General features: G+C 33.6%; 3 protein-coding genes across 3 annotated transcripts in view; 1 reads left to right on the top strand and 2 right to left on the bottom strand.

The window, feature by feature from the left end:
- The window catches only part of LOC132703454 (CAD protein), a 30138-nt gene extending 24337 nt beyond the window's left edge, over nucleotides 1-5801 (top strand). The window contains exons 7-12 of the mRNA XM_060672718.1: nucleotides 309-551; nucleotides 2742-3033; nucleotides 3386-4652; nucleotides 4709-4964; nucleotides 5109-5492; nucleotides 5552-5801. Of these exons, the coding sequence (XP_060528701.1) occupies nucleotides 309-551; nucleotides 2742-3033; nucleotides 3386-4652; nucleotides 4709-4964; nucleotides 5109-5492; nucleotides 5552-5749 (2640 nt within the window). The 3' untranslated portion in view covers nucleotides 5750-5801. The remainder of the gene's footprint in view (nucleotides 1-308; nucleotides 552-2741; nucleotides 3034-3385; nucleotides 4653-4708; nucleotides 4965-5108; nucleotides 5493-5551) is intronic.
- Nucleotides 5802-5983: 182 nt separating this feature from the next.
- LOC132703456 (uncharacterized) lies at nucleotides 5984-13101 on the bottom strand. The gene is made up of 3 exons (XM_060672721.1): nucleotides 12903-13101; nucleotides 6335-6479; nucleotides 5984-6280 (listed from the first exon to the last, which is right to left on the bottom strand). Exons 1-3 carry the CDS (start codon nucleotides 12949-12951, stop codon nucleotides 6127-6129), a joined length of 348 nt encoding a protein of 115 aa, XP_060528704.1. The 5' UTR covers nucleotides 12952-13101; the 3' UTR covers nucleotides 5984-6126.
- Nucleotides 13102-15260: 2159 nt separating this feature from the next.
- Nucleotides 15261-17487, bottom strand: LOC132703771 (protein singles bar). The gene is made up of 4 exons (XM_060673230.1): nucleotides 17143-17487; nucleotides 16219-16401; nucleotides 15420-15560; nucleotides 15261-15369 (listed from the first exon to the last, which is right to left on the bottom strand). The coding sequence occupies exons 1-4, from the start codon at nucleotides 17293-17295 to the stop codon at nucleotides 15280-15282; spliced, it is 567 nt and encodes a 188-aa protein (XP_060529213.1). The 5' UTR covers nucleotides 17296-17487; the 3' UTR covers nucleotides 15261-15279.
- Nucleotides 17488-19407: the final 1920 nt, after the last annotated feature.

Below are 19407 nucleotides of genomic sequence, written 5' to 3'. Positions count from 1 at the left end.
TAGGTAATATAATTAATTTTTGTTTTGTGACAAATATTCACTTTTCATTCATTTTATATTATATTCTTGAATGTTCGTTCCATGATATTTTAATCTTTGCTGTTATCCCAGGCCATGTTGAGTACTTACTAAATTGAAATATCATATTCAACTTCTCGTATTAAGAAATAACACACAAAATTTAATCGACTTCCTAGACGCACGTTTTGCTAAGCAAGTTAGCATCATTAGTAGATGACAATAATACTCTATTAAATATTGCAGTTGAGATTTTATCTGTTGTAAAACTAAAAGTGCATGTGTTTTAGGTCGAATCAGTACAATGGACTTTCGAAAACATAGACGATATCACAAGCGAAAGCGAACTGAAACCTTTGGCCGAGTTCTTGTCGAAGAAACAATTCGAACTTGTGATAAACCTACCAATGCGTAATGGCGGCGCAAGGAGGGTATCTTCCTTCATGACTCATGGATATCGAACCAGACGATTGGCTATCGACTATTCGATCCCATTGATTACCGACGTCAAATGCGCAAAATTACTAGTTGAGGTGAGTAAAAGAGAATGTATTGACTCAAATTCAAGTTTAAGTCCATTTGTTATTTTCTTTTTTTTAACAACTGAAAATATTTTTAGGGTTTTATTATTTATTATTCTTCCTTATCGGTAGATATTAATTTAATCCGCGTTGAATATACTACGGTAATATTCAAGGCTCTACGATATGTTTTGATCCGAGTTTAACTATTCAGTCATTATTAATTCAAAATATAAACTTTCTGATAAGAAAATTAGCCTATTAGTACAAGAAAGAAGCAATAATTCCCCAGTTTACTTTCTGAGTCATTCAATCTCATAAATATTTTCTATTGTGTAACCCAGTGTAAAATCACTTCGTCTAGTTCAGGAACAAGCCCCATTTAGCTTTCACAAAATGGACAAATGGCCGGAATATTTTTTCGGTTATCGTTTCAGAAATATTGACCTCGATTTTTGAAAATCTAGTTTTCATGCGCTCAAATCCATTAAATTAAATTTAAAAGAATTTCTGAAATAATTTCTTAACTCATAAATGGGAATTATTTATAATTTTTAATAAATGTGACTAATAAAGTCTAATATTTATTTTTGAAGCATTTTTGTTAATGCCATAAGGATTTTTTCTCAATATCATCTAAGTCGAGAGTCAAACTTACAAATTTACCGTAATCAAATCTCCAAATATTTTAGTGCAAATTATATTACATGTTACTGGATGATACAAAAAATACCAGCACTATATTCAATTTTAAAGGTTCTTCAAAAATACTCATTAGGGAACAGTATTCATTGCAATCAGTATTTTTTTTAAAACAGTGTAATATACTTTACGCATATGGCTTTGTTAATAGCATTTTCTCCCATTTTTCAGCAGTTTTTACTAAATCCAATCGTTTTTTAAAAAAGTCACTTAAGCAATAAAGATAAATTTGAAATAATAAGAAAAAAAAGCAAATGTCCGAATGTGCGAAGGTTGTTGATGAATCGAACTTGCTGACGTTTCAGTTACGCTCTGAAGAAGCCAACAAACGTCACGGCGAAACGTCAGCAAGTTCGATTCAGCAAGAATCGATGAAGGAGGAATACAGAAGTTTTGTAAATAGTATTTCAGCCGTTTGTGGAAGTCCTATTCAACTTACCTAAAATGTTAATTCTTTTTTTTTTAATCGGTGTATGAGGATTATTGAGAGGATATGACCAACCAGCGAAGGTACAAAAACACTTTAATATCAAACTTCATTTCACGTTAAATTGATTATGTTGCGTATAAAATTTGTATTACTCTCACTTTATATTGGCTCGAAAAACATTCGAACTAGCGAAAATAGCATTTCATATTATTCATGTTATAATTATTACTTAATAATTATTTTATTTTACGTTACATAAGTGCTGGTCTAGAGAATTGTTGCAGCGTTTGTCTGTCACTCAAAAATTGCTTGCTGAACGGGACGTGTTTGAGGTTAAAGGTCAAAAACCTACGTCATATCTGTCAGAACTAAGTGGTTGGTTCTTATCTTAAAGTTACTCCAATTTGGTATATAAATCTCAGAATCGTGATACAAACGATTCGGGTGTCTTTGTGAACTAACATGCAATAATGACAGATTTGAAAAATTCTCGCTGCTGTGGTCCACCACTTGCTAAAAAAAAAAACGAAACATACATATCAGTTTACCTCATTGTTATAAATACGTCTATATTCGGAGAAAAATAATTGAAAATGTCAACGAGCGCGATTGATTTGAGATAATATTTTTAACGATCATGTTTTTATTTTCGCTAATTATCACTGTTATCGCGTAGACAGAAAGAAAATGATATTGATATATACGGTTACCTACATAATATTATGACTATTTTATTGCAGGGTTTTAGAACTATTAGGAAAATCTCGAAATTCCCACCAACCTCGTTCTACAGTTCCAATACCAGAGTATATGTTAACAAAATATACGCAGGGTATTAAAGTTACACAACCTTTGCCGTCCTCAATTTTTAAGGAAGTTATTTTTACATTGTATCGATGGATTCAGAAAAAATATTATAGCAATTTCAGTTTTGCAATTGTTAAGATTTTTTCATTATAAATTTAGTTTAATAATGCCCATTTTATTCTACAAAAATATGAGGACCAAGTTATATTTTCTTATCACACAAATTAACATGTACCTAGTTATAATGTTTTTTTTTTCATGAGGCTATTCGGCTAATCGGTAGGGCACCTCTAATGAAAACCCATACGGATTGCATCAGCTCAAGGCATCTTATAAAACTCCCAGGGTTCATCGACACCCATGTTCACGTGCGAGAACCTGGTACCACGCATAAGGAAGATTATGCATCTTGTACAGCGGCCGCGCTGGCTGGCGGGGTTACCTTAATCTGCGCCATGCCTAACACAAACCCAGCTATAGTCGACGAAGAATCGTTCCTTCTTGTCAAGAAACTCGCCAAAGATCACGCCAGATGCGACTATGCCTTATTTGTGGGTAGGTATCACTTTCTAATGACATTCGATGTTGGTACTAGAAAAAAGATCCATTTGAAACGGTACAAATTATCTTTCTAGACTCTAGAGACTTCCCACATGATACCTGATACATATATGTATAAGTAATTTTATCTTCGTGAGGTAGCCGTGAATGGAATTGTATTTTTACCAAATGTCATGTATTATTAAAATGTTCCAAATTTTGTAACATCCTTTGCTTCTGTCTCGTAATTATTCTGGGGTCTAAAGGGAATGGAATAGACAAACAGGTTTTTTACCATTGACTTAATATCCATATTGTTAAGAAAATTGAGATTGAAGTTGTTCATATTTTCGTTTTCGTTTACTAGGAGCGTCTTCAGACAACGCAAGCACGATCTGCGAATTAGCTAACGAAGCAGCAGCGTTGAAGATGTACTTGAACGAAACGTTTACTACTCTACGACTCAACGATCTTACAGTCTGGAATAAACATTTAAGCAATTGGCCGAGAAAGGCACCTCTTTGCGTCCACGCCGAAAAAGAAACAACTGCCGCTATTATCCTTCTTGCTAGCTTAATGAATAGGCCAGTCCATATCTGCCACGTAGCTCGGAAAGAAGAGATATTGATCATTAAAACGGCCAAAGAAAAAGGTCTCAAAGTGACATGTGAAGTTTGCCCTCACCACCTTTTCTTGTCCACCAATGACATCCCGTCCCTTGGGGTAAAGAAAAGTCAAGTAAGACCCATGCTTGTATCTCCCGAAGATCAGCAAGCGTTGTGGGATAACCTTCACGTAATCGACTGCTTTGCAACAGATCACGCTCCTCATACTCTGGATGAAAAGCTAAGTGAAAACGCGCCCCCTGGATTTCCAGGTTTGGAAACAATCCTTCCACTTCTAATCAATGCTGTGAATGAAGGACGACTGAGTATGGAAGACGTCGTTAGCAAATTCCATAGGAATCCTAAACGAATATTTAACTTGCCTGAACAACCCAATACCTACGTGGAAGTGGATATGGATGAAGAGTGGATCATACCAGAAACAACGCTTTACAGCAAAGCCAAATGGACCCCCTTTGCAGGAAGAAAAGTTAAAGGCTCGGTTCATCGCGTGGTGCTTCGCGGAGAAGTAGCGTTCGTCGAGGGACAAGTTCTCGTTCCCTTAGGTTTTGGCCAAAACGTCAGGGAGTGGGATAAACGGATGCTAAGCTCCGTTACGGTCGAAAGTAGACCGTCATCGGCCATGGACAGACCCCTCTCGCCGTCTCCTTATATTACTAAGAACCATGTCGATTCCTTGGACTATGAAGATGGACACCCAAACGAAATGTTTACGAAACTGTTAGCAACAGACAGCAAGGTACATTTTGCAAGTGATACCCAACACATCGAAATTAGGCAAACAATGTTATCTCCAATTCCATCATCGACCAGAATAAGAACAGAAAGTTTTTCCAACCAAGAAAAAATAAAATCCAAATCGGAGGGCTTGGCCCCTTTATTGGCGGTACATCCGGAACCACATCATCATCATTCATCGCATGGTTTAACTGGAAAACACATTCTCGGAGTGGACATGTTCTCGAAAGAGCAACTCAATTACGTTTTTAACTTGGCTCAAACGTTTAGGTAAAAGCAAATGCGCTAATACTTTATGAAGATTATCAAAATGTATATGTTTCTAGGGCATACGTCTCGAAAGACAGACCACTCGATCACGTCCTCAGGGGAAAAATCATGGCTTCGGTGTTCTACGAAGCAAGCACGAGAACTTGCTGTAGTTTCTCGGCTGCGATGCAAAGGTTGGGTGGACGAGTTATCTACATGGACGAAACTAGTTCGTCAGTGAAGAAAGGCGAAACGCTTGAAGATTCTATAGCAACATTAGCGAGTTACGCAGATGTCATTGTCCTTAGACATCCCCTTCCAGGATCTGTATATGTAAGTGTTAGTGGATATTACTTTTAAATTAAGATGATATCTCCTCAGCTATGCATGGTTCTGTATACACTAATAAATCCAAGAAATTAGACAATGTATTTATGTTTCTATACTTTGAAGCGTGCTGCATTGCCTATGTTCCAGAAAGCTTCCCAACACTGTCGCAAACCGCTAATCAACGCTGGAGATGGCGTTGGTGAACATCCCACCCAAGCTCTACTGGATATATTCACTATTCGCGAAGAAATCGGTACCGTAAATGGTCTGACAATCACTCTAGTCGGGGATTTGAAAAATGGTCGGACAGTACACTCACTAGCACGTCTACTGACGTTGTACAACGTGCAACTGAGATACGTGAGTCCGTCAAACTTAAAAATGCCCAGCCATATAACCAAATTCGTATCTGGGAGAGGAATCCACCAACAAGAATATGAGAGTTTCGAGGATGTGTTACCAGACACGGACGTGTTGTATATGACAAGGATACAGAGGGAAAGATTCGAGAGTAACGAAGAGTATGAAAAGGTCAGAGTTTTAATGGTTAAATAAAAAAACCTTCGAATAATTGAGTTTAACATTTTTAGGCATGCGGGCATTTTGTCGTCACTCCTCAGCTCATGACCCGCGCTAAGAGAAAAATGGTAGTTTTGCATCCTCTTCCTAGGGTGTTCGAGATAAGCCCGGAGTTTGACACAGACCCCAGGGCGGCGTATTTTAGACAAGTGGAGTGTGGAATGTACGTGAGAATGGCGCTGCTCGCTATAGTACTAGGAAAATGTTGAAATTAAAGCCTAAGAAGAATTATAATTATATTAATAAATATAATTTAAAGCTTAATGTTGTTCATGAGTGGCTGAAAGTGCGAAATTGAGGAGTGTGATAAATTTTGAAAATTTTAAACCATTTTGAGAAAGTTTAATGGCATGGTATTTTTTTATTCCAAATAATAGTTAATAAACAATATTAAAAAAGTAGGGTAAAATTTAAAAATAAAATTAATTTAGGCAAATAGGCAACTCTTCTCTGGGGCTACTCATTCAACCAGAATTACAAAAACATTGTTCTATATATTTTGGATATATATGTAAAAAATCACAGTCATAATATAATACAAGGCACATTACATATTTTTCCTTTAAATCGCGGTTTACACATTCATTTACACAATCATGTTCGAGGACGTAGTTTCCATGTTATCCACGATGGTTTGATTGTCTTCACACCTTCTAGGAATTCCCAGTACTCTGGGGACTATTCTTCTAACCTTAATTCGAGCCTTTTTCTTGGATTGCGCCTCGAAATCTTGGATTTTCCTAAAATGCATCGAGATGGATTATCAAAATATAATGGATATCAGTTTCACTTACTGCTGCCGGCAGTCTATGAAAACAGCCATAAGGAAAATGAGAATTATGACTAAGACTGCGGAAACCACGAATATCACCACCGTCGTCACGTTGTTTGATTCGTCTTCGATAAACTCGGCCAGCGAAGGTGTAGTTACATCGTGAACTGCAACAGGCAATTTTTTTCCGTTAATTTATTTTGCTGGTAGAAACTGCTTCACACAAAAGTTAACGTTATAACTTAAATTACACATAAAAAGAACTATCTATATAAGAACACCTATACTATTAATTCCGTTGTTTTCATATTGTCTAATGTTTGTTTCTCAAAACTTAAAAAATTTAATGGAAGAGAATCGACATCTCATTAAAATTTACCAAAACTAACATAAGCATAAAAAAATTAAACCAAGCAGCAATAATGAAGATATTAAACATATTTCGATGCTATCTCCAATCCAACTTTTGTTCAAAATGTAATTAAGAAATACTCAAGCTTTGGCATGTCAAATGCAATGACTGAAGGAAGAAAACGCTGAGTTAAAAACAAAACTAGACCACAACAATTTAATTATCATCATACTGAATCAGTTTTTGAGCTCTGGAACATGAATTGAACAACATTGTTAATTGATCATCACCTATACCCATATAGAAATTATATAGTGAGTAAATTTGTTTTTATTTCATATCAAAAATTAAATGAAAATCGAAATGCTCCTTTGAGGAGCAGTCTAAAAAAATAATACATTCCATAGACGTATTGTAATAAAGAACTAACCACGTGACTAAATCGAACGGATATATTGCAAATTTATTTAAAAACCTTGAGAGGCTTAAGCAAGATTACCTTGCAGAACAATTCGTACCTGTGCCGATGATTACTCAACGCGTAACGAAACAAATCTACAGGGTGCGTCGCACTAATCTACACCAACACTTTTTTTTTAACCTGTATTATTCATTTGTTCAAAAATATTTGTTGGAAGACGCGAAAATAACCAGCGATTTTTATTAACCAAAATTGCACCTAGTTGATAAAAATCTATGAGGTCGTGGATCAAATGGCACCATTAAATGAAGTGACATTAAGTTCTGAATAACAAAATTTCCTTATGGTGTACTAAATGAACAAAAGAAACGTAAAAATCGTAAATTGGAATGCTGTTAGAAACAAGTCGGTTTTTTCGTCTTTAATAATAACGCAATCACACTTCCTTTCACTTACTGCCTGTTACAAAATTCTAATTAACTTGTTTTCCATTGTGATTGTATAAAATATGAGTGGCGAAATGAGGGAAATAAATTTTAAAAACTTAGAAAAATGTTTTCCGTATTGCTTATCCCGTATTGATGTTGAGGTTTTGCTGTAAAACTTCAAGGAATATGGCTTACGTAGCAAATGATACGCGATAAGTACACTAGAATTTCAAATTATACCATACACGAAAAATATTGTCGGTCCGTAAGGGTAACGAGTTACTTCGAGTATTAGTACGTCTGTCTCTACGCGAAAATTGTTGACAAATATGACAACAGTGTATCTTTCTCGTTCCTGTCAGTGGAGGTTTCACTTAAGCTCCGAAAAATTTTTCGTTGTTATCTGTTAAAATAACCTAAATTAGTTCTATTCTTTATTATCATTTAAATAATAATGATGATGAATTAATATAATATTAAAATTCAAAATATTTTATGAAAAAAAAAACAGACAAATTTCTTTAGTTGCTAGTATTATAGCAACATGAAGTATGGTCCGTTGGGTTTCGAGAAATGGTGAAGCAATTGAATCGCAACTGTAAAATCTATGATCTAACATAGTTGCCAACCGCAAGATATAAAAAAGGACATAGTTTTCTTATGCGCTCGTTGATGCCAATCAAAAGGTGAGTGAGGAATAAAATGAGAATAATCGGCGCTCTAATTTATACTGTGTTTGTGGCACAACTCAGACGCTAAGATTTAGAACAAATTGGGTTATGACTTGTGCATGCGTTTGATATATTTCATGTAGGCAATGAAGACACAAAAAACCAAATCGCAATTTTTTATTTATTGCTTATCTATTGTTGTTTTATTCTATAATGTATGTTTTTATGTGTTTAGTTTGTATTATATTAAGGCATAATGTCCAAACCTCCAAAACAAAGGTAAATTGAAAGTTAGGTTATTATATTCAAATAAAATGCCTAGAGGGCCTCTATTCTTTTAGGGATTCTTTTCCTATAATTACACAATTACAATTACAAGTACATATTATGTCGGTATTTGTTTTTGTTATTTTTTTACTCTTCTAGTAAAAGTTGTTATAATGCGCCTTAACTGTATCATTATTATTTATTATTAATTTTTATACTACTTAGAAACATCCCATGGAAATTAACCACTAATAGATGGTTTTCTGGATTTCGCAAATTATAAAATATTAATATCATATATTATGTAAGCCGGTAATTCTTATTTGGGTGTTGATATTATCTTTGTTTGCAAAACGTCAAAAGAGGCGTTATTTATTCTGCAAAGGGCAAGTACGCGTCTAGTACATTTGAGTCCTGCGCAGGTAAACTGAGAAGAAAGTACAAAACGATTTGTGATGACATAGTCCGTCATAAAACCAAGGTGCCTCAGTATTTTACCTGTATAATAGGAATGGCAAAATTCACCCATTTACCTGGCATTGTTCTATTTTTGTCTATTCCGCCCCGGTGTCGTACACTCGACAGAGATAGCACCAATTACTGAAAACCACCTATAAAACAGCGTCGCATTTTTGAAAAACTGCTGCCGAAACTCGAAAGGCCGTCTTTAATTATTATGGTTAACGCATGATATCATTCTAGACTTAGGAAAGTGTACCAAACTATAAGAATAGGTCTAAAGTGTGAGTTGACTAAAATTATAAAACGAACTTGTCGTATGCGACAGACAAAATAATTGCTGAAATCGATCATCAACTTTTTAAAATTGTCTCCTTACCAATTTAGATTTAATGCCATAGAATAATTGATGTGGGCTCAGTGTAAAATATTTTCAAATAAAAATACTTTTAAGTGACGCAAGGCACGATGATACTGCAGTAGTATCTGTTTGGAAAGCAGCTCTGGAGACAGTTACCAAAGAAAACTGGATCATAACACATACAGAAAATATAATAAAAAAATACTGGGAAAAAGAAAATACACTTGATAAAACAGTTCAAACACTTGTTATTAATCTAGACAAAGGATCATTTTCTGGTAGTAGCAGTTCCAATTTTGGCTCCGATGTTTCATCGTAAATACAAAATAAATATAGTTCACTTAAATATTTACTCTTGACAAATTATATTTTATACGGTAAGATATATATTTTTTAATTTTCCGACTTTTTTGGTATTGTTGTAATTTTTATTGCATGGATAAAGTTTCTTTATTTAACAAATTATCAAAATCACCTACTTAAATATTCTCTAAGTATGAGTCTACTAGTTAAATTAATAAATGCCAAGTACAACTGATTCAGTCTATCTTACTACCAAGTAATATAATCGTCATCGTTAGTGACGGCTATCTTGCATTGATCAGATAGAGATTTAGGGTGGGACAACATCTGTTGAAATTTTGAGTTGAAGCAAGATGAACAATATATTTTATTTTGTCTAGCATTTTATTCCCGACTATGAAATCGCAAATCGTACCGACTGTATAATACCTCCGGCATGTATTTGTACTAGCCATTCATTTGCGACGTTGACGAAGTGATAAAAGTGCTAGCTTGGTTTTTAAGATAGTACTGCGAAAATCACTGCAGCGTTATTAATAGCATGGTCTGTTCATAGACATAAGAAAGTGACCAATTGCTTTTGAATGAGATTATCCAAGGGTGGTCATTAACATACAATGCAACAAGATTATTACCTAATTTAATTTAATGGAATTTAAATTCAGGTAAAATAGTGGTTCGTAATAGAAAATAATTTTATACCTAATTGTGTTTAATATTCTTTTGTTTGGTATACTACTTAGTTTAAATTTATTAGTAATCATTCTTATTTCGTGTGTAATACAGCGTGTGTTCAATCGTGTGCGAATTATGCAAAATATGTGCGAGTCTGGTGTATCTCAGGAGATGCTCCCGCCCAAATGTAGAAAACACTATTCTATTGAAACTAAGGAAGTTATAAACAATGTTTATTTGACTCTCATTCAACGTGGTGCCAGCAAGCAAACATCTTTAGAACAAACGGCCACATTGACGAAAATTCCAACATCAACTGTATGGAAAATTGTGAATAAACCCATTTCAGCGAGGAAAAAGAGAAGCGATGCTGACATTTTCTCGAGTGTAGATGAAAGTGATCAAGATATAATACGACGTGAAATTTACCAGTTATACGAGGAACAAAGCGTGCCTACATTAGATATCTTAATTAGGAGGCTTGAATAAGATGAAACCGGTGTTAAATGTGGCAGAACTACCTTATGGAAATGTATTTAACACATGGGTTTTAGATTTAAAAAAATTGAAGCAAGTTTTAATGGAATCTTTTAGAATTCGGAAATGGCGACTGGAATATCTAGAAAAAATTAGGATTTACAGAGAACAACAAAGGCCAATTATTTACTTGGATGAAACCTGGTTCGATATTTATGATACCACGGAAAAGGGTTGGGTTGACTCAACTGATGAGTGTAAAACAAACGCGCCATCAAAAAGAGGTAAAAGAATAACTATTTTGCATGATGGCTCTAAAGATGGTTGGATTCCAAATGGACTTTCTCTGTCTGCGAAAAATATTAAAGATTCTTCAATGGATTACCATGACCATTACCACCGCTGATTTTTTTGAAAGTTGGTTTAAAAACAAATTAGTTCCAAACATTCCTCCTAATAGCGTAATTGTAATGGACAATGCAAGTTATCACAGTAGACATTTGTAGACAATCCAAAACTACATCTATAAGAACGACATTTATTTTCAAGAAGATTATACCAAAAAGCAATTCATTGAGGTTCTACAAAGCTTGAACCTACAAAAGGAATACGTCTGTGAGAATTATGCAAAAAATCTAGGGCATACAGTTTTAAGGCTTCCACCCTACCACTGTATATTTAATCCCATTGAACATGTTTGGCACCAACTGAAATCTGCCATTCGTCGTAACAATGTTTTTCCCCATGTTAACTCCAATATCCTCAAACTTATAGAAACCGAAGTTTTTAACACCCCTCTTCTCTGGATTGCCATGAAGGCACTACCGCTGATTTATTTGAAAATTGGTTTAAAAACAAACTAGTTCCAAACATTCCTCCTAATAGCGTAATTGTAATGGACAATGCAAGTTATCACAGTAGAGAGTTGATTAAAACCCCTTCCTCATGTGACACCAAATGAATTAATTAATTAACTGAGGTTCTACAAAGGTTGAACCCACAAAAGCAATACGTCTGTGATAATTATACAAAAAATCTAATGCATACAGTTTTAAGGCTTCCACCTTACGACTGTATATTTAATTGAACATGTTTGGCACCAACTGAAATCTGCAAACTTATAAAAACCGAAGTTTTAACATTCCTCCACAAAGTTGGGCAAATTCTGTTAAACGTATAGGAAAAGCAGAACAATCGTATATCCATATTGCAAATAATATAGAACAAATAATAATTAGAACAGGCGATGATAGCGATAGTAATACTGATATATTATGTGAATAATTTTAAGTAATTTAAGTGGGTTATAAAAATAATTTGTAATTTTATTTTAGATTTAAACATAAATATATAAATAAATAAACAAATATTGTTTAGTACCTTTCCTAGCAAAACCTCAAATAATTAAATTCTAAGCAAGGTACGGATCTGTTCGGCCATATTTCATTCTTACAGCGTGCCCGGGTCTTTCCTTAATTCGTATCAGTTAGTCACCTTCTAATATCTATGAACAGACTTTACCTACACTTTACACTGGGAATTTTGAACAGCCGTCTAGCAAAGATCGATTACATCCATCCCACCCTTGTCATGCATTATAGCACGCTTAGCTCTTATATGGAATGTACACTTTACTAGTTAATACCCTATTATATAAACGAAGTCGCATGTAAATATAAGTCTCCTGCAATTGGTATATTTTCATATTTGCGTTGAAAGAATGTAGTAGGTATCGTCAAAAATTGGTAATTCAGTGGGTCGACACAAAAACAACACTATTATCGATTTTTTTCGTCTTTTTAATGAGGTGAAACATTACCTTTGCAAAATCGGTATCGTTCGAACTTAATGAGTCAGCAAACAATTACTTTACAGCGCTGCTTATAAAACTGAAAGTAAAGTCAACAAATATGACACGTTCAAGAAACCGCGTAATGATGTGCGCGTTACTCTCTTTAATAGGGCTGCCATTAATTACAGAAAAGGTGTTAGAAACAATTGGTTCGGAATGTTTTATTATTAAAAGGAAACTCGAATATAAAAATGCCTACATAAAAACGATGAATTTTCTGTTAAAGACTGCACGCGAAAGATTATAATGATTGAATATAACTATATGCGGCACTTTTTCGATTCACTTGTTATATTGATTTTAATTAATACTTGTTTTACTCACTTATTTTCGGCCACTGAACTGAACTTTCTCTTCCACTCGAGTTATCCATTTACAAATTGATGACATTCCTTGTCGAGTCGCAAGCTTGTCCTCAGGTGGGTCCCCACCGACTCCCTCGGCACCGGAGGTTTCTTAGACACTACTTGCCAATAGCGAGACCTGATACCTACCTACTCCGTTATTACTACTTTGTTATTCCTCGGATAGGAAAGTAAATGGCTAATTGATAACGCCACATAAAACGTGCCTGGTTCTTTTAATAACAAAATGAGTTTGAAAGTACAACAGTGGCGTGGCCCGCGAAAAATTAGCGAGCAATCGTACATTTATTTTATTATTTATATTATTAATATTTATATATGTTCTCGTTCGTAAAAACTTCTCGTAGTTTAAATTGCATAATTAAAGTTTAGACAGAGCACAAATTTCGATATTTTTTTTGGAAATCGTTTATATTTATAATGGACTACGTCGAAATTGGTTCCAGAGTACACTGAGTCGTCCACTTCTACAAATTTGTTTTAAAACTGTACGAGCTTTCCAAGAATAGCACACATGGTTATTGACACCAACAGTTTTTTGAGAAAACTAGCCACAAAGGAGTTTGTGCAATTTTTGGGTTGGATTAATAAGCCTTAATCAGCGAGTCGCAACCAGCATCGAATGGCAGCAACCCATGTGCTAATAATAAAAATAAATTGCAACAAGGAGAAATTAATCCACTCTAAGTTTAAATAATACTGTTTAGTTTTATATAATATATTATATAATAATGATATATAATTAATTGTTGTAATATAATTAATTGTGAATGAACTAGAATCTAAAGAATAGAAAAATTAATAATAAGAAAAAAAATCTTATATACACCCAACTAAATTATAAAATATAGATTTAACATGGAGAGAATAGTTACAATATAAAACATAACTTGATTTTTTTTAATTGCCTAAGTTTTTTATCTGATATTTAAAGATAGAATGACTAGCTAATAGGTATATAAGCTAACAATCACGTTTACCTCTGAAATACTACCCAGCTGGGAAGTAATCCTATTGGTTAACAGCATATTAGACGTATTTTGAAATTCTTCATTTTCTCAGATTCTTGCGTCTGTATGAGGATATCTTAATTTGATGTTTTTTCTCTTATAAAAAAAACATTTTGCTGGAGAGGTATAAATACTGCATTCAATAAACAGCGTTCAAAAATAACCACTAAGAATACATAGTAACAAGTAAAAAAGCCCCAAGTGCCATTTGGAAATTTTATCGTGGTTCACTATGTAATTAAAAAAAATTGAAAATTTTTATTTTTAGTTGATACTAAGTTAGTACCGAAAATAATTAACATTTTGAAGAAAATCGACGTAATGTCATTTTAGTTGAAAATCGTTACTTTTAAAAAATTTCCTCATTAACAAAAAAAATTGAGAAATAGTATAAATAAGTTCACAAAATACAATAATACGCTCCCTGGTATTTGGAAATTTTCGTTTTCGATTACTAAGACCTTGCTCAGTTAAATAATCAACATGGTCGCTTTGTCAAGGTGACAGTTTTAAGTTTGGACGTTGTACTATTTTTTTCTCTAAATAAACCCAGATCCCTTCGATTTTTAGAGGAAAAACTGTATGGAAAAAAGATGTTTAGAAAAAAATTACACAGGTTAACGTGTGCAATTTAGGAGCAACGCAATATCGTAGCTGCCCGATGAACATCACCGGCATTTGCAATACAAATACAAATTAACCATTGATGTGATCATACGCAGTAAAACACTATTCCCCGTTCATGTGTGGTGCGATTCTAAAAATAGGCGTTTTAATAAAATGGTGTAGATTTTCATCCGCAAAGTTTATACGATGGAAATTTTGTATCGGAAAATAATAGCTGCCTAGCCTTATAATAAAAAAATATTTATTGGAATCGACGAAGCCTGTTATTAAAAACAGGTGCGTTCGCTGTTAAAACGTAATAAACATAATCATCACAAATTATTTCGAATTATAAAGCAACAATACTCTTGGATGCCTTTTTCATTTTCATTTTTTGTGATAATGTAAATTTTTTTGCGTTGTTATTGCAAACTAGCAGGAATAATTGGAAACTTCATTTACTAGATACAACTGGAATTTATAACAACTGACGGAAAAATAGTACTTTTTTGAAGGAATAAAGTACTAGAAGTAATTAAGGTAACCAGCACATATATGCATTAGTTAAATATTTATTAAATTACACATGCACAATGCACAATTCAAATACTTATAAATAAGTCACTTATAAATTCTACATACTTTTTGAATACGCGAACAGAACACAGGATTTGATTCGACTAGAACAAAATTATAACCTCTAATATAATAATCGCCTAATCAGTTCCTAATCGGTGAAAATGCTTTAAAATATTTGTAAGAGTTGTACGCATCGTATGCATATATGATTCCCAAAACAGAACCGATCATCTAAAAGAATAAAAGGTAATTTCGAATTTTAACCAAAATTGTATACTTACGTATGATGCGCTCATAGCTGGATACACTCCGTAATGTGGTGTTATCGCGTAAATTGGCTCTAGAACTAAATTTACTATATATCCTAGATAGGAACCAGATGTCAGGTAACTAAATGCGGCTATCGTATTAAAAACTATTTCCTAAAAGAGAATGCCAGAATAAGCAGTATCCTAATGTTAGTTTAAATTTGAATTTTTGATTATACTTTTAATAAGTTCAGGAACAAACATCATTCAATGAGGCAACTATAGATCTTTATCATATAGGGCGTCCACCTACGCATAGTTGTCTTACTCTTAATTGTGACAACCAATAAAGTGTATACAAAATATTGGGGGTTCAATTTAAAAATTTCAATATTTTTATTTTATGTTTTATTCAATTTTGATTTTTTTAAAACATTTTTTACCTTAATCTTAAGTGTTCTATAAATCTTTTAAGTCAGTGCGTCTTTAATTCCACAAAATTCGCCGAACTTAATGAACACTATACAATTTGCAAAAGTGTAATAATATTTAGTGGATTTTTTAAAAATTGCGCAGTTACCGTCAACCTTCGGTGTAACTCTCTATTTTTGAAATATGCATCTTTTTCTGTTTATGATGTTTCATGGAGTCTTGAATATGTTGTGCATGGAAACATCTTCCAATTGATAATCTAATTCTAGAGACGTATTTTTGTTTGTTTATATCTTAAATTATAAATAAATGTTGATCATAGGCTATTTTTAGATATTGTAATCATAAAATTGGGGTACAGGAATTTTTTAACACTCTCTATAGACTTTTTTCTACTTACAAATAAAGACGATTTTATCAAATGAATAGATCTAGAAGAGAAAACGTAGCACATCAGCAATAACAACGTAGTCATAAAACACCAGGACGCCACTGCAAGAAACGACTGCAAAGACAGTCCAATTGTTCCGGAGTACTCATATCCGTATCGCACTGATAAACTTTGACATAGGAATCCCAACCCCTAAAATCAAAGCCCGAATAGTGTCGCGATACATGGAGGTCCGGATCACATTACGTGCCTATAGCACAAATATTGCTCACTCAATTCAAATAAATCATGAACATTACATAGATATAGGAAATACTTTCGAAAAATTAAGTGCATTGAACTTTGGTTTAATAAACTAATAATTTTTACTTTCACTGAGGCCCTAAGGGACTTAACAGAGCATTTCATAGGTCACCTATTTTATTCCCAGTTTATAACACTGAAGTCAAGTTAAATAATAATTTAATTCAAAGCAATATTTTTGACGTTTTCTTGGCAAACGTTCTGTTATCGACGATCTATTCTTCAATTATACAATCAGCTATTTGTTGGTGTTGTTGTTTTTCTATTCAGAAATTAAGAAAACTCCTTATTGTGCGGCGCGAAATTCAAATAAAAAATATATTAATACATTTTCTTCAAAATTTCTCTGTATCACCATTAAAAAAAAATTATTCTGTATTTTACTATGCGTCCGAATGTAGTACTTCTAGTACTACTGCACTGTTAAAGGCCAATAAACTAAGATTCCCAAATAGTTAAACCACTTTATTTTACTTTTCCCAAATTAAATTGCTTCTACAATCTCCTATTTGTTGAAATTGTTTGTTGTTTTTCGGAAATACAAATTATTCAAAGGAGATTTTGAATATGTTAATTTTCATCATATTATAATATATTAAATAAAAAAAAAGGAATTCAGAGAAAACTTACCACCTCCAAAGCTTTTACTATCCCAGGACCGGTTTTCAAAAATTGCAAATTTATACACGTGCAACACTGGCAGCAACAGCATTTTATCCCACTCCTCTTCGAGGTACCGTGAACCGGAACGGTCACTATAGTCGGACCTCTCGAACCTATCATATTAATTTTAGTTTTATCTTCGATAATCAGATTCCGGCATTTAAACAACACCACGTGACGCTAGCGCACGCTTTACTTCAACACGATGAACGCGTGCCACTGTTGACATAAAAATTGTCTGCACAAACAGGCTCGTCGAACTCTACGTTGGGGTCTTGGTGGCACTATTTTGGGAAATGTTAAATTTACATCCATCCGGTGTCCCCCGACAACGTAGATTAATTATTGCCCGCTGTAGATTTTTATGTGACCAACAAAAACCTCGGGGAAATTGCGGTCAAAAACCTGTCTGGCCCAGTTTTTTTTGGTGTCGTCGAATCATCAACTACCAAATAAATTTTTTATCTGCAAAACGCGGGCTCTGTATTTGTACAGCGGAAAAAAATGTTTCAGGATGTTCTCTACGAGAAATTTGTATAGCGGCTCATAAAGAATATGCCTCGGAATATGCTATATGCTAAAATCGTATTTTTGAAAATTAAAATTAGATATGTGTCGTATTGTGAAACGTGGAAAATGCGCTGTTTCTCCAATAAATAAAAATGATGAAAAATTTGATGCGAATCGTCTTATATAAATTTCTATTGACCCTACATCAAAATAGTATATTATGCAACAAATGCGGGAAACGGCATTTAACTCACGAGTTTATTTGACACGAGCGGAGCGAGTGCCTAAAAAAAGAGTGACTTAAAAAATTTAGCGAACGTGTTGCATACTATACTATACCGTTACTTTTTGGGTACATTTTCGCAAGACAACACGAATACATTCACTGACATGGTAGAAAAAGGTATTTTTCTACTCCCGTCTGTAAAATACCTAATTACACACCGATCTAGGGTGCGGGAAGCTCTACTTTACCACGTCAGTTTCGTTTCCCACAGATCCAAGCCACTTCGGCCATTTCCGGGATTTTACCGCACGGGTTTGGGAGCAATCGGATATTTTCGGAGATATTTCCCACGAATTTTGACGTTTTTCAATTCTTACGGTCATGTCAGTGAATGTATTGGTGTTGTCTGGCGAAAATGTACCCGAGAACTAACGGTCGTAGAAAAAGTATAGTATGCAACACGTTTGGTAAACTTTTTAAGTCACACAAATAAACTAGTGACTCAAATGCTGTTTACCACACTTGTTGCATAATATACTACTTTGCGTATTTGCTGTAAACCGGAAAATGAGTTTATATTTTTTTTTATCGCCAAATAATTGAACAATACAAACAATTCCCAATAAACTTTCTAGAAATACTAGAGATACTGCGCAGCTAGCTTCGTTTGGCCGTTAAGGGTTCATTCAATTCGCATCTACTCTAAATTTATTTCGAAACATTCAATACACCACAATTGGTAATTTGGACCATCTATACGACAAAAATTGGAGTTTTCAATTAACACCCCATAAATTAATATTCATGGCCACACCACATAGCGTGTCTGAAATTGGAAGAAAGTCATTATAAACATTTACACACTTCTGCTTTACTCGTGCGGGATAAGATTTGCAAATGATTTTAAAGTTATAACATTATCCAAATTCTTGAAGACTATGAAGACTGTATTGATATCACAGGTGGACACTGATCACATCTTAAAAGGGACGGTTTTCTGATGGTTTTGGTTCAATTAGCTTATTCGATTTGCGTATAATTGAAATTTTGGTTATATTAAGTTCAACTCGGCATAACATAACATTAAATTATAGAAGAGAAACTCATCCACTCCATTTAACTCACCCGCTCCACTCAATTTTTATTAATTTACGTAAAAATAAAAACATATTTCGTATAAAAAACACCTGTTTCATCCTTTGAACTCCACAAAATATATCAAAATATAAAATAAAACATTCTCTAGTTTTTTTTTTATATTAATAATTGTTATTATTTATTTCGAGCCTCTTTGTTTTATGTAGAGGCACAACATGTAAATTGTTTATACTGTATTGGACTAGAGGAGTTCTAGTTGTTTGATGCTCTAATATACAATATGACTTGAACATTTTCCATTTTGGATATATATATATATATATATATATATATATATATATATATATATATATATATATATATATATATATATATATATATATATATATATATATATA

This window comes from Cylas formicarius, unplaced genomic scaffold, assembly GCF_029955315.1.
Source record: "Cylas formicarius isolate icCylForm1 unplaced genomic scaffold, icCylForm1.1 PGA_scaffold_6__28_contigs__length_40554024, whole genome shotgun sequence".
Taxonomy (NCBI): Eukaryota; Metazoa; Arthropoda; class Insecta; order Coleoptera; family Brentidae; genus Cylas; species Cylas formicarius.
This window is presented reverse-complemented; position numbering and strand designations above follow the sequence as displayed.